The 14,389-nt window shown below is 43.6% G+C and overlaps 1 protein-coding gene across 2 annotated transcripts in view; it reads right to left on the bottom strand.

Moving 5' to 3' along the window:
* Nucleotides 1-14,389, bottom strand: part of RDX (radixin) — a 93,248-nt gene that overhangs the window by 69,481 nt on the left and 9,378 nt on the right. For both annotated transcript variants that reach the window (XM_073662440.1, XM_073662438.1), the window contains exon 2: nt 618-677. In XM_073662440.1, the coding sequence (XP_073518541.1) occupies nt 618-629 (12 nt within the window). In that variant the 5' untranslated portion in view covers nt 630-677. The remainder of the gene's footprint in view (nt 1-617; nt 678-14,389) is intronic.

Below are 14,389 nucleotides of genomic sequence, written 5' to 3' on the forward strand. Positions count from 1 at the left end.
GAGGGCTGTTGCCTACTCACGCACTGACAGTGCACTCTCTTTCCAGCTTATCACTTCCCAATAGAGCCAGCGAGGGAGTGCACTGTCACTGTGCACTGAAAAGGAATATCTCGTAGGGATTGGGAACTCCAACTGATACGTCGGAATGGAGAATTTATGCATGCTCTGTACTGCAGGGACCAACCCACCCTCTGAAACAGATGTCATTGATGATGCTTCATTTCAAGGTGGGGATAGAGGCTGTGGCAGTGACCGTAGCCTGCACCACCTGATTATGTCCCGTCTTGGAGTATCCCAGCATGCACTGGGGATTCTCAAACAAAACTTAAATTTATAAGACCAGCCTCGATTTTTTTTTTTTTTTTTTTTTTTTTTAAAGTAGTTGGTTACTATATCTAAGCCACTGACTTTTGTAGAGGCCATTATAGCCACATCTCGGCATGCAAAGGCAATGTTTGGTGTACAGATGATCCACCACGAGTTAGACTCCCTGGTTTTCTCCCAGTGAGATGGCTGAAAAGACCCAGCAATAGATGTATAATTTGTGTGTAGAAGCAGCAACAAAAAAACCACATACTTAGTCATAAAAAAGAAAAAATACATTTTAATTAACTCACCGGCTTCGGCATCTTGTCTGAGCTCTCTTTCTAAAGGAGACAGAAAATGATTGTCCTTTCCTGTGGAAAAGAAACATTTTAATTAATACATGCAAGTGAAAGACTATCACAAAACCACAAATACCAAGCAGCACATGTTCAAGTCATGTGCAGAGAATCCATGTACTGAAATCTACCAAGGAGGAAAGCTTTAGAGAGAACTGTACTTTCAACACTTCCCATAAATCAATAGTACAGGCTGTTATAAGAAACTTTGTTGTAATATATCAAAGAAATTTCCTTCTTTCTCCACTTATGAACAACTTCTTCCCCTCACTTCTGCCTCCCGAATTCACCAGACACTCAAAGCAGCTCAACTCCATCTTGGTCAATAGCAGCTCAGTGAGGAATCAGATTACAGCTCCCCAATAAAGTCTATAGAAAAAGTACCCTCAGCGCACTAAGAGAACAGGCAGACAGAGAAGAAGATTTTAGTAAATGTTTTTCCTCAATTCATAGCTGGATTCACATATACACTACTTAGTATAATGTCCTCTATGCTGATTATGAATAAGAGGTGCATAGATAGGAGAGAAGAAATCCCTCATGTCCGTGTGTACTACGTATAAGAGACATCACAACAGCTGGTCTTCTCCCACCAGCTCAGAGCCAATTGCAAATTAAGATAGAGCTTGCAGATGAGAAAACTTATGAAAATGCAGGATACAGGTCATATAATGGCCAGAAATGGCGCTAACTTCAAACACATATCACATCTTATTCTGCAAAATTACCCAATACGACAGGTAGCTTTAATACGTGGGAAAGTGGAAAAAAAATGGAACCAAAAACAGAGAATTTTCTTTCCTTACCAAGAAAGATGAGCAGAATTTAAAGGAGAAAATGAGCCAAATCAAATTCTGAGAAAAACTAATCGCAAGCTGAAGATTAAAGGGAATCTCTTACTAGGATTTGGCATACTAGACCATCAGCATGTTATGCCATTAAAAAGGGTGGTCTCATCTTCTTAAATAGGAGAAAGTTGCTCGTTCTCACAAGCACCTTGTGGTTTTACCTTTAACTTCTCGAAAAATTCGCTGGAGGGATTTTCAATTCTATAGTATCCTGCTTGTTGCCTAGATTACCAGCCACCCCTGCACTATATATGGTTTCATAGGAAAGAAGTCTAGTGCTTGCAAGCACTGCTCTGAATTCCATGCTGCCAAGTTGGTTTTTGGGGTTTTTTTCCATCAGTTAAGTATCAGTAATGCAGGTTCCATGAGTAAAAAAATATATATTATTGATCGCCATATTCTGCCATTTCTATTGCTGCTCTGGTCCTCTTCTGGACGTGACCGCAGTGGTGACCAGCTCACTCCAGTGTTTGAGAAGCGACTTCTGGTCAGCTCAGCAATACAAGACTCAGAACCAGGCAAGTAATGGATGGCAGGGATTTCCGGCCAGTCAGAACTGTGGTCACAAGATGCTGGAGAGGGAACAGAGCTGTGCCGGAAACAGTAGAAGACGGCGACCGGTAAGTATTTTAATACACACAAGGAACAACGATGCCTAAAAGGTGGTGAAAAAAAAATGCGGAAGTGGTGCTTTAGAATGACTGCAAGAAAAGTTCATGAGATTGACATAGAAAAGTTTGTGGGAGCACAGCACTTTCAATCGTATTGGCATCCTGGACGCCGATACAGTTGAAAAATGATGAAAGAGGGAGCCGTTTTCCAATGCTCCCTCTGCATCATACTCCCTGTGTGTCTGACTGCTCGGCACAGCAGGCGCAATGCGCAAACTGTGCGGAGCAGTGGTGCAGAGGTCCAGAGCGCTCGCTGCCGAGGCGAGTATTTTTATTTATTTTTTTTAAATGTACTTTGATACTGGGACAGCCCCTTTAAGTTTGTTTCCATATGAAAAAAAAACACATCATTAAATTTGATAAGGAAAATCTTCGTCAATTGTAGACATTTTTTAATAAGTATCAAGGTTGCCCGCAACTTTGTCCAAGTTTTTAATTTTGGCCCTCTGTGTATTTGAGATTGACATCCCTGTGTTAGACCTCTTTCACACATTAGTGTGTCTGAAACATGTGGTGACAGTTTTCACACGTACTGGAGACACACACACATATACCCATTCAAATGAATGGGTCTGAGCACATGTCAGTGTGTTTCCACGAACCGTCTGTCCATGGGCAAAAGACGCCTACATGTCCATGTCTTGCATGCCGCACGGGCCGCAAAACGTCCAACACACGTACACACTGATTACATACGGATGAAATCCGAGTGTCAGTGTGACACATACAGGCACCTGGGAATCAGTACAGTAAGCGCTGTTCCCAGGCGCCGGATGCTGAAGGAATATGTCATCACTGCCCCCTGCTTGAGCTGCGATCAGCGCCAGCAGGGGATAATGTTGAGAGTAGTATTCTTCTCTCGATGTCTCCTAGTGTAAAAATAAGAATAAAATAAAAAAAAAAAAAATTATATTCACCTGACTTGAGGCGACGGCACACGCTCAGAAGCAGAGGAGAATGACGCGCTGCAGAGACAGGGCCCCTGGACTGTGCTGAGCTCACTGAGCGGTGTCCTGTCACTCACTGAGCTCAGCGCCAGCAGGGGACAAAGGTGAGTTATTCCTTCAACAGTCGGCGCTTGGGAACAGCACTAACTGTACCGCTGATTCCCAGGTGATCCTGATGCGGCGCATGGTTGCCACACACGGACATCTCCAGTACTGTTTTTTCCAGGACCAGAAATATCAGAATATGTGAAACAGGCATTAGACTGGGTATATTCACATGCAAGACAAATCTGTTCTATTCCTCTCAATGCGGTTTGCAGAAGTGCATGCACCGGACGCAGAAATAACCCCATTCAGGTGAATGAAGTGGGTTTCACGTTGCTGCGAATATGCTGCAAATTCCATTCGTACATGAAGATTCATATTAGATCAACCCACCCAAATGCAGCTTCACACTGCACATCTGATTGCTGCAGTAAAACTACCTAGTGAGAAAGTCCTTTATGAACCAGTAAAAAAGGTACACTAACACGGGTGGAAAATCCACAACGTATTGCAGTATCAGCAAAGTGTAGGAGAATTGATGAAATCCTATTTTCACGTTGCATAAAAGTCTTCATTATAGAATTTATGCCCCAGATCTGCAATGCACAGTGTAAAGTCAGCAATGCAACAAATCCACTTTTTTTCCAGATTTTGCAATGGATTTTCTCTTCTCCATTCCACATGGACCTACTCTAAAACCACCGACGATTTGTATCCCTGCTCATCTTCCACATTCACTGGTCTTCTTAACTATACGAGCCGCATCATATACGATGATCGATGTCTTTACAAGAGCTGATGGAATGAGGATGTCGCAGACGGCTTCCATTCATGACATTCCCACAGTGACGCTTATCGGCCCTCAGGGGGAGGTTGGCAGCAGCTCATAAAGCTGCGGCATCTTTGGACTACTGGGTAAGCCCTGTGTACAGGATATACATCCTGCTCCTGAGCAGCCAGAGGCCCCCCATCATATGACAACATCAGCTTCTGTGTAGAGGAATACTAAGGTTTCCTGCACTTCATTCAGCACTGACTGGAAAATATGCAGAAATGTAGCTGGACGATTACCGCGAGACTCCAAACTGCATCATCCTAAGGCTATGTTCATAAGTTGCGTTTTGCTGTGCTTTTTAATGCAAATTTAAAGCTGCATTATGCAGTAGCAGCAAAAGCTATGAGATTTCAGAAATCTCATGCACACACATTGGGTTTTTTTTCCTGACCGAATTGGAAAACTGCCATGTTTTTGAAAACTGCAGCATGTCACTTTTTTCGGAGTTTTTTCACCCATAGAAAGCAATAAACACACGCAAAAACGCAGTAAAAAATCACCAAGGTGAGAAATTGAACAATACCCGACCAACTCAAGAGCTGACCAAAGTGTGCAAGTAAACAGTGTCCTACAAGCTCAGTGTTCTGCCAATGTCTTAGGTAAACTATTCCTGACCAATTCACCTCCCCACTGTTACATTTGTATTTGTATATTTTTTCATGAACTTTTTTGATCCGAATAGTCACTATTTTTTCAGACATAAAAATCCTTTTCCACTGAATAATTTGATCAAATTGCCCTTTTTTTCCATAGAATGGTTTTATGGTTTCACGTTCATGCTTGTGTGGTGGAAGCAAAGTTGAACTTTGAGATCCTGAAAAATGCAGCAAAAACGCAACATGAACATAGCCTAAGAAAGCACAGAGTGGGGGTATTACCATAACATGCCTTCCCATAAAACACAGGAGAAAGACTTAACTTCCAGGCGAGGACAGACTTAGGGTATGTGCACACCGTCAGGAATGGTAGCACTTTGAACTTGATGCTTGATGCTGCGTTCAAAGTGCTGCATGCAGGTGAAGCCGCATGTGTTCACTGAACACATGCGGCTTCACCGCATCCTATGCATTGCACTGGTAGAATTTCAAGAGAAAATAGACATGCTGCGGTCTGTGAAGATGCGCCGCATGTCCGTCTCCGAGGGTAAGCCTCAGGAGCACAGGAACACACAGTAGGCATGGGATTTGTACAAAACCCATCCACTATGCTGTAACATCTGGCTGCTGCGGATTTCACGCAGCGCAAGTGTGCTGCATCCAATCCGCAGCGTTTACTGATCGTCTGCACATACCCTTAAGTTCCTATCTAGGTGACCACCTGGTAAGCTACATGTATCAAGTGATCTAAGAGACCTGTCAAAGTTAAAACTGGCCAGATTTTTTTTTTTTCTTTTTACTCTTGCTGCTCGAGTATTCAATTTTTTTTTTTATCCGAAATACGGTTCCAGAGACATGGGTCTTTTTTTTTTTTTTTTTTTAATTAGGTGCTTTGGGATCTACAGCACACCAAACCAAGAAATTAATGAAACAAAAAGTATAGTCGCGCTCTCTCTCTACTTTAGTTTCCAGCACTCTCCCCCCCCCCCCCCCCACCGCATGATCCTGAGAGGCAAATCCTGCAGAAAAGGAAAGGGGTTAGTCTCCTGCAGATCAGTTCTAATTTTGACTGAAGGCAACTGAAGCACCCCACCTTAGCCAAAGGGTGGGGCTTAAAATTTTACAGAGGGAGAAGGCTCCTGCTGCAACCAGTTGTCTTACGGCCAGACACAAGACAGTGAGGAGATGGGAGAATATGGCTGATCATCAGAGTCAAAGAAAATTTATTTCCATCTTTCTTGGTTCTTATTGTAAAATAAGATAAAATAGGGTCAAAGAAAAAGAAATTAAGGAGATCATTTTTCGAGCAGTCTCTGAATTTAGCATCCCTTTGTGTGAATGGGGTCGGCTGTAGTTTCCTGCACAGGGGGTTTGTGGGTGGCCCAAGTAGGTGCCAGGTTCCCTTCTAAGCAAGCAAACAGTGACAGCGAATTGGCATAATCCAGCGCAGCAACCCCTTCATTCTCAATACCCAGAGGACAGACCCCCCACTCTCATAAAGTGATGGAGTATACTGTCTACTATATAAATCGGCTTATCCCGTCTGTCCGTCCAGGAAATCCCGTGTCGCTGATTGGTCCGGCCGCGGCCAATCAGCGACGGCCGGACCAATCAGCGACGTGGGATTTCAGAACAAGATGGAGGCCGTTAGCGGCTCATCTGCCGCATGGAGGTCAGCGGCGATGCAGCCAGGAGATGACCGGCGCTCGCAGCAGAAGTACCCCGACCGGCGGCCTAGGCGGCGGCGCTCCCCGGTCCTCCCTTCACACTTGCCGTCGGGAGATCAGCGGCCCTAGGGGCCCCGGGTGGATACATTGGGGGGTTAAAGTAGTGCACAACCCATTTAAACACTGCTTCGCTGATCAGTCGCGCCCAGTTGGCCGAATACATATTCTAGAATACCCCATGTGTTAGAATTGGGCCACCATCTAGTAAATCATAATACGGTAGTACCCCGCTAACTGGCTGCTGTCATTAGATAACTGTTCAGTGAGCAACACTCTCCCCTTCGTGGTCACCATAGACTAGAAATGATCAAAGCAAAGCTGAAGAATAGGCCGCTCAAACCTATAAGTGCCCATCACATCTCACGGGCCTATGCAAAAAGGGCAACTACAAAAGCATCATAATGAGGGCACGGGCTATGGACTAACCTATGGTTCCCTATGCAAGAAGGGCAGCAACAAAGCATCAAAATGAGGGCACGGGCTATGGACTAACCTATGGTTCCCTATGCAAAAAGGCCAGCAACAAAGCATCATAATGAGGGCACGGGCTATGGACTAACCTATGGTTCCCTATGCAAGAAGGGCAGCAACAAAGCATCATAATGAGGGCACGGGCTATGGACTAACCTATGGTTCCCTATGCAAGAAGGGCAGCAACAAAGCATCATAATGAGGGCACGGGCTATGGACTAACCTATGGTTCCCTATGCAAAAAGGCCAGCAACAAAGCATCATAATGAGGGCACGGGCTATGGACTAACCTATGGTTCCCTATGCAAGAAGGGCAGCAACAAAGCATCATAATGAGGGCACGGGCTATGGACTAACCTATGGTTCCCTATGCAAGAAGGGCAGCAACAAAGCATCATAATGAGGGCACGGGCTATGGACTAACCTATGGTTCCCTATGCAAAAAGGCCAGCAACAAAGCATCATAATGAGGGCACGGGCTATGGACTAACCTATGGTTCCCTATGCAAGAAAGAATCATAATGAGGTCACAGGCTATAGACTAACCCATGGTTCCCTATGCAAAAAGGCCAGCAACAAAGCATCATAATGAGGGCACGGGCTATGGTTACTAGCGGGGTGCCTCAAGGGTCTGTCTTGGGCCCTATATTATTTAATATATTTATTAATGATCTAGTGGAAGGGTTGCATAGTAAAATAGCAATATTTGCAGATGATACTAAACTTTGTAAAGTAGTTAATACAGATGAGGACAGGGCACAGCTACAGGAGGATTTGGATAAATTGGGGAGTTGGGCTAAAAAATGGCAAATGGGGTTCAATGCCGATAAATGTAAGGTCATGCACATGGGAAAGAAAAACAGCAGTCACCCATACATATTAAATGGGAAACCGTTGGGGAAATCTGACATGGAGAAGGACCTGGGCGTCTTGGTTAATAGCAAATTAAATTGGAGTGCCCAGTGTCAGGCAGCAGCTGCGAAGGCAAATAGAGTCATGGCATGCATCAGAAGAGGAATAGGGGCATATGATGAGAACATTGTTCTTCCTCTGTATAAAGCGCTGGTAAGGCCGCACTTAGAATATTGTGCACAGTTCTGGGCTCCGGTGCTCAGGAAAGACATATTGGAGCTAGAGAGGGTACAAAGGAGGGCGACTAAGGTAATAAAGGGAATGGAGGGACTAGAATACCCAGAGAGGTTGTCAAAATTAGGCCTATTTACATTGGAAAAGAGAAGGCTTAGGGGAGACCTCATAAACATGTATAAATACATCAGGGGGCAGTACAGAGATCTCTCCCATGAACTGTTTATACCAAGGATGGTGACAAAGACGAGGGGGCACACTATGCGTCTGGAGGAAAGGAGGTTCCTGCACCAGCATAGAAGGGGATTCTTTACGGTCAGAGCCGTGAGACTCTGGAACTCTCTGGGAGAGGAAGTGGTGATGTCCAACTCACTTAATGAGTTCAAGAGGCCTGGACGCCTTTCTTGAGAACAATAAAATTACATCTTATGCTTAGTGATAGTTAATTAATCCAGGGATTTAATCTGACTGCCAGATTGGAGTCGGGAAGTGAATTTTTCCTCAATGATGTAAATTGGCCTATACCGCATGGTATAGGAATAGCGGAATAGCTGCAGTGCACAAGAAATAGGCTGAACTGGATGGACGCTTGTCTTTTTTCGGCCTTATAAACTATGTAACTATGTAAGGGCAAGGGCTATGGACTAACCTATGGTTCCCTATGCAAGAAGGGCAGCAACAAAGCATCAAAATGAGGGCACGGGCTATGGACTAACCCATGGTTCCCTATGCAAGAAAGAATCATAATGAGGTCACAGGCTATAGACTAACCCATGGTTCCCTATGCAAAAAGGCCAGCAACAAAGCATCATAATGAGGGCACGGGCTATGGACTAACCTATGGTTCCCTATGCAAGAAAGAATCATAATGAGGTCACAGGCTATAGACTAACCCATGGTTCCCTATGCAAAAAGGCCAGCAACAAAGCATCATAATGAGGGCACTGGCTATGGACTAACCCATGGTTCCCTATGCAAAAAGGCCAGCAACAAAGCATTATAATGAGGGCACTGGCTATGGACTAACCCATGGTTCCACTTTACAAAAAACTTCAAACTTTCTAAACATTTATGTGCCCTTGAGACACTACCAATTATTTTCCTTTCATATACATTTTCTCATCCTTGCAGAGACTTTCTAATTCCATGAAACACAAGTAATTAAAACTCAGCCATTAAATAAAATGCCTCTTAAATCACAAACATATGCTTCATTCACTCAGAAGTGTTCCCCACGGGGCGGGCGGACAATGCCGAGCTGGAAGGCGGCCGCGATGCAAGGACCTGGTGTTTATTTTCACTGCGCTCTCATTAACGTGTGTGTATACAACATGCACATCTGTCTGCCCGACACAAGAGATGCCCGTCTGTCATCACAAAATGGGGAATCACTGACAATTTGTACGTTGCACTAACGGCCAACATCTCCGCAGCACCAGAGAGAAGGACATTAGAAAACTGCATTGTGAATAACATCGCTGCCACCCACAGAAAACCAACGTCATTAATAATCATTTATATGAATCTGCGTCTAATTTTCATTAAAAAGAAAAATTCCATCTGGATCTGGGCAGAGTGCGATCCCGCCATAACAGTGCGGTATGAGGGTATAGTCCCACAGGACCTTTACATACCACGGCCACACATTTCACTCCGTGCACAGTAAAGCGTTAAATCTGTAGATACTTGCAGGACGCGAATGAGAATGTGAACTGTATAGTAACATGTGGCAGATCTTCTGCAGTAAGTAGTAGAAATGATGCCGAATTTCTATCCAGATTTCAGGACAGAGAAGCAGGAAAATGGATGAAAGCGACACAAATCTCATCCACACATGTGAGATTTATAAGTGTCCTGCGCTGCGGATGTGAATCCCCTTAGGTTATGTGCACACGTTGCGTTTTTGATGCGTTTTTTTTTCTGCCAGGAAAGCCTGCTCTCTTGGCAGTAAAGAAGAAATGTAAAAAAAGAAATCAAGTTTTGCTGAGTTTTTGCCACATTTTTTACTGCGGTTTTGTCAGTGTTCATTTGTTTCTTGTGCAGAAAACAAAACCTGAATCAACTTCATCAGATTTTGGCACCAAAAACACAGCAAAACCTGATACCTGCGTTTCTGCACTACCCATTGCTTTCTACGGCTGAAAAAGCGGACATGCTGCATTTTGCAAAAAAAAAAAAACAGCTCTTTGAGAAAACGGGAGAAAAAAAAAACAAGGTGTGTGCATGAGATTTCTGAAATCACAGACTTCGCTGGTACTGTAAAACGCAGCCGAGAAGTAGCATAAAAAAAAAAAACACAACGTGTGAACATAGCCTAACATGTAAATTAATTCTACAGATCGGTCTTGGACTTGTAGCAGCTATTATCCCACCAAGCTTAATGGAGAAATCAAAATCTGAATCCACAGCAAGTCCCTAAAAAAACAACAAAAAAAAAAAACACCACCATTACATTCCCCCTCCTCTTATGGTCTTTGTATAAATGGTCTTCTTCAATCTCATCCAATGAGACTGTTGTTTCAGCCAATTACTGACTCACTAGAGCGGGAGAGCGGCAGGGCGCCGGGCGACACAAGAGAGGGCGGCAGGGCGACACAAGAGAGGGCGGCAGGGCGACACAAGAGAGGGCGGCAGGGCGACACAAGAGAGGGCGGCAGGGCGACACAAGAGAGGGCGGCAAGAGAGGGCGGCATGGCGCCGGGCGACACAAGAGAGGGCGGCAGGGCGCCGGGCGACACAAGAGAGGGCGGCAGGGCGCCGGGCGACACAAGAGAGGGCGGCAGGGCGCCGGGCGACACAAGAGAGGGCGGCAGGGCGCCGGGCAACGGAGACAATACACAAGAGTCAGGGACCAGAGTATAGAAGGTTTTGTTTTTTTCTATGCTATTTCTGCAGGAAAATTGGCAGTAAAATCCAGTTTGTTGCAGATTTCCTGCGGAAACTTTTTGCAGCCATTTTTCTTCTCTATGTAAAAATACCCTAAGGAGATTTTCAAACACTTTTTGCACACATGAAAAAACGGCAGACCAGGGCGGATATGCTGGAGATTTTCCCATCTACATCTGCATTCGAAAAATGCACAGCAGCACAGAATTTTCACAAGCCTGATGCACAGCAGAAACTGACCCCGTAGTGCAGATTTTTACTCCACAGCATATTAATTTATGTTGAGGATTTTCGCCCTCATCTTTACCTTTAGCAATAGATATGCAAAATCTATGGTGAATTTACAGCAAAATCTGCAAGTAAACGCGACAGAAAATCTGAATAAAAAACATTGCATTTTTTTGTTGTTGTTTTTTTTTTCTTTACAAGCATCTGAAAAGTATAGTACATATTGTCTGTGAAGGACCTAAATATGGAGATTCCTTTCCTTTGACACATAAAAAAACAATACAGATTTCCATATGCACGGTAGAAAATCTATGAAAAATGAATAGCTTTGATGTGAGGATGAAAGATTCCGGGAAGCATTTAGGACGGTCTTTCCATGGAAACTGCTTCTATCGGGAAGGAAGAGGACAATGTTCGATGCCCTCAGGAAATCCTCATTTGACACATAGTAGATTACCTACAAGAAATAGAAGTGATCGAGATCCCAACAAAACCACTTTTTGGTAAAAGTGCAAAAAAGCAATTCAATTGTTTTTAGGACTTTGTTTTTATTGTGTAGTAAAAAATGACCTGGAAACAGGATCTTCCTCCAGGACAGTACAATTACAGTGATCCCAAACTTTATATCTTCCCACCACTCAAAACAAAGCATGGAAATATGACACTGGGAACGCTTTCATCGTTCCATTGATGGGGCTATAGGAGGGATTGCTTTTTTGGGTGACGAGCTAACGTTGTATAGACACTTTATTGGGGCACACAAGATATTTTGATTGCATGGATTAAGCATGTACAGATGCAGTGATGCGGATTCAATGCGTTCTAATGCAAGTCAATGGCGGCGAAAACTCCGTGCTTCCGCAAAATAATTGTTAGTGCTGCGTTTTTTTTCAGCAATGATTATCCGCAGCATGTGCACAGCACATGCGGATTATCATTGGGTAACATGGCAGACCTTCTACCAAGCGTTTCTGCAGCGGAAACCCTTAAAAAACACAGTGGGCACACAGCCTTATTGCATTTTTTTAGGCAGGTACAACAGCAGAAAAAAAACAATTCTGGCATTTAATTTTTTCCTCTTTACACTGGTTACAGTACAGGTTATTTTTATATTTTGTTACATTAAATTTTTACAGCTGAATGTTTATTATTAAAAAGGGTAATAAATGAGACTAGAGGTTTTTTTAAAGATTTGTTACTTTATTTGTTCAATCCCCTTAGCGGATACAACTCTGCGATTGTTAGATTGCTTGTTCCATATACATCAATACTGCAGTATTGATAGTCAAGATTATGTTCAATAAAGCTTAGCCGCAGGCTATCTTCATAAAAAAATACTAGCCATCAGCTAGCTCCAGTCACTGCCATTACGGGACGATGCCAGCTGTGTAATACAGCCGATATCTGACGTGTATGCTGCAGATTCAGCTCCTGACTTGTGACAGTCTTGTATGTCACACATCGGGAAGGGGTTAAGGCAACCATACAGGTGGCCTTTTAGCAGACTGGCTGAAAATATGACCAGGTCATATCTATTCAGAGCATAAAAAAAAAAAAAAAAAAAAGAAATAGAAAAAAAAGGGGTCCTTATTTGGCACAATCAAAAAAAAATAAAAAAGTGTAAAGCAGCTACAAAACTTTTCTCCGGAGGACCCAGTATGTCCGTTACACGAATAGCCCATTAATTTTTATATGCACAAGCCGGAAAAACAAGACCTCCTGTGTCTTCTCTGAACCAGATGGATACCCGTGAGCTTCGATGGCCGAGTCCAAATCGTGAATGACAGGAGGTCTGGGTATTGTGGACGTATTTTGCATGCTAAAATGTGTCCATATTACTCCCAAGCAGCCTTATGATGGCGTCTTATTGCAATGAAAATCAATTCTAAAGGGAATTTTAGAGAAACGGGACGGCTGCAGAACTTTCCGCAGCGTGGGGGGGGGGGGGTTCACACAAAGCTCTATGATGCCGATCCACTTCAAATACTCTTTGGATTACCCATTGAAATCTAACAAGAAGAACGGTCACATTGTTGTTCGTACAGTTTAGGAGTTTTGTGGAGTTTTTTTTTCCTGAAGAGATTTTGAAAATCTTGCAGAGGAAACAGAGACAACACGTCATTCTTTGGTGCCAATTCCTCCTGGGACCTAACGGAAACTCAACATGGTTAAGTCATAAGTATGCAAAAAACCTATGTGCATTGGTATAAAACTGGCTGGAGTTGTGTGAACATACGCTTTGGGTACTCTGGTTTTGTCTCACCCTTAAAGAAATGCAGAAGCTAGAGGGCTTCTATCTTAATAATTTCCACAGCCTGTAAGGTTGTTGTGGCTGGGTACCACTGTAAATATGGGGCATGTGCACGGCACGTAAAGCTCTCCAGAATGCACTAGCGCTAACCTAAATCACACACAACTCATTGTCGCTTTTCAATCAGCCTCAAGAATTGCGGGGTTACATTGTGTGCAGTGGTGAAAACATATCGTGCATCATGAGGAGGTCCTCCGGACGTCCCGTCCGTTCCCTCCCATTGTCCTCTTCCTGCTGCAGTAATGTCCATACACAGCGGAGCGCTGCCACGTGCTGGATGCGAGCGGAGGCTCCCCGTCTATTATCATACAACTCTTTACAATCCTGAAGCTTACAGAGGAGGCGGAAGGGAGGAGAAGACAAAGGCGAGAAGCAGAATGACTTACAATGGCTTCCTGCTGAGATCCAAAACTTTGTTTCTTCCCGTTTCAAAATGACATTAAGACCTTGTTCAAACATCCATTTTTCATGGATAGAACACGTTACATTACAGTCTAGGAAGCGGTTACATGTCAGCGTTTATTGCGGACTGTGTGTCCGCGAAAAAAAAAATCACGTAGACATGATTGGGACTGAATGTGAAAAGATATAGATTAGATATTAGAAAAAATAGGTGCCACGAGAGGTGGTGAGTTCTCCTTCAATGGAAGTCTTCACACAGAGGCTGGACAGACATCTGTCTGAGATGGTTTAGTGAATCCTGCATTGAGCAGGGGGTTGGACACGATGACCCCGGACGTCCCCTCCAACTCTAACATTCTAGGATTTTATTCTATGTCTGAGTAATTTTGATCCACAATTCGTATCAAAATCAAAAATTAATCTAATGGGTCCGTGAAAAAAAAAAACTTTGCAGTTTATGGTTTTATGAAAATCTAGTCTAAACCACTAAAGACTATCAGACCATATTTTGTATACCAGAATAATCAAAGACGTCTGAACGAGGCCTTAACTGAAGACAAAACTCAAGGGAATGTATGTGAATTGCAAAAACCAGATAAGTGCCATTGGAAAGAGTGGTGCCAATTTTGATTTCCAGCCCACTCTAATTCTGGACAACCTCTTTTGAGCTGAAA

The sequence above is a fragment of the Phyllobates terribilis genome, unplaced genomic scaffold (assembly GCF_046119375.1).
Source record: "Phyllobates terribilis strain yellow unplaced genomic scaffold, ASM4611937v1 Scaffold_2__4_contigs__length_985480577, whole genome shotgun sequence".
In the NCBI taxonomy this organism is placed as follows: Eukaryota; Metazoa; Chordata; class Amphibia; order Anura; family Dendrobatidae; genus Phyllobates; species Phyllobates terribilis.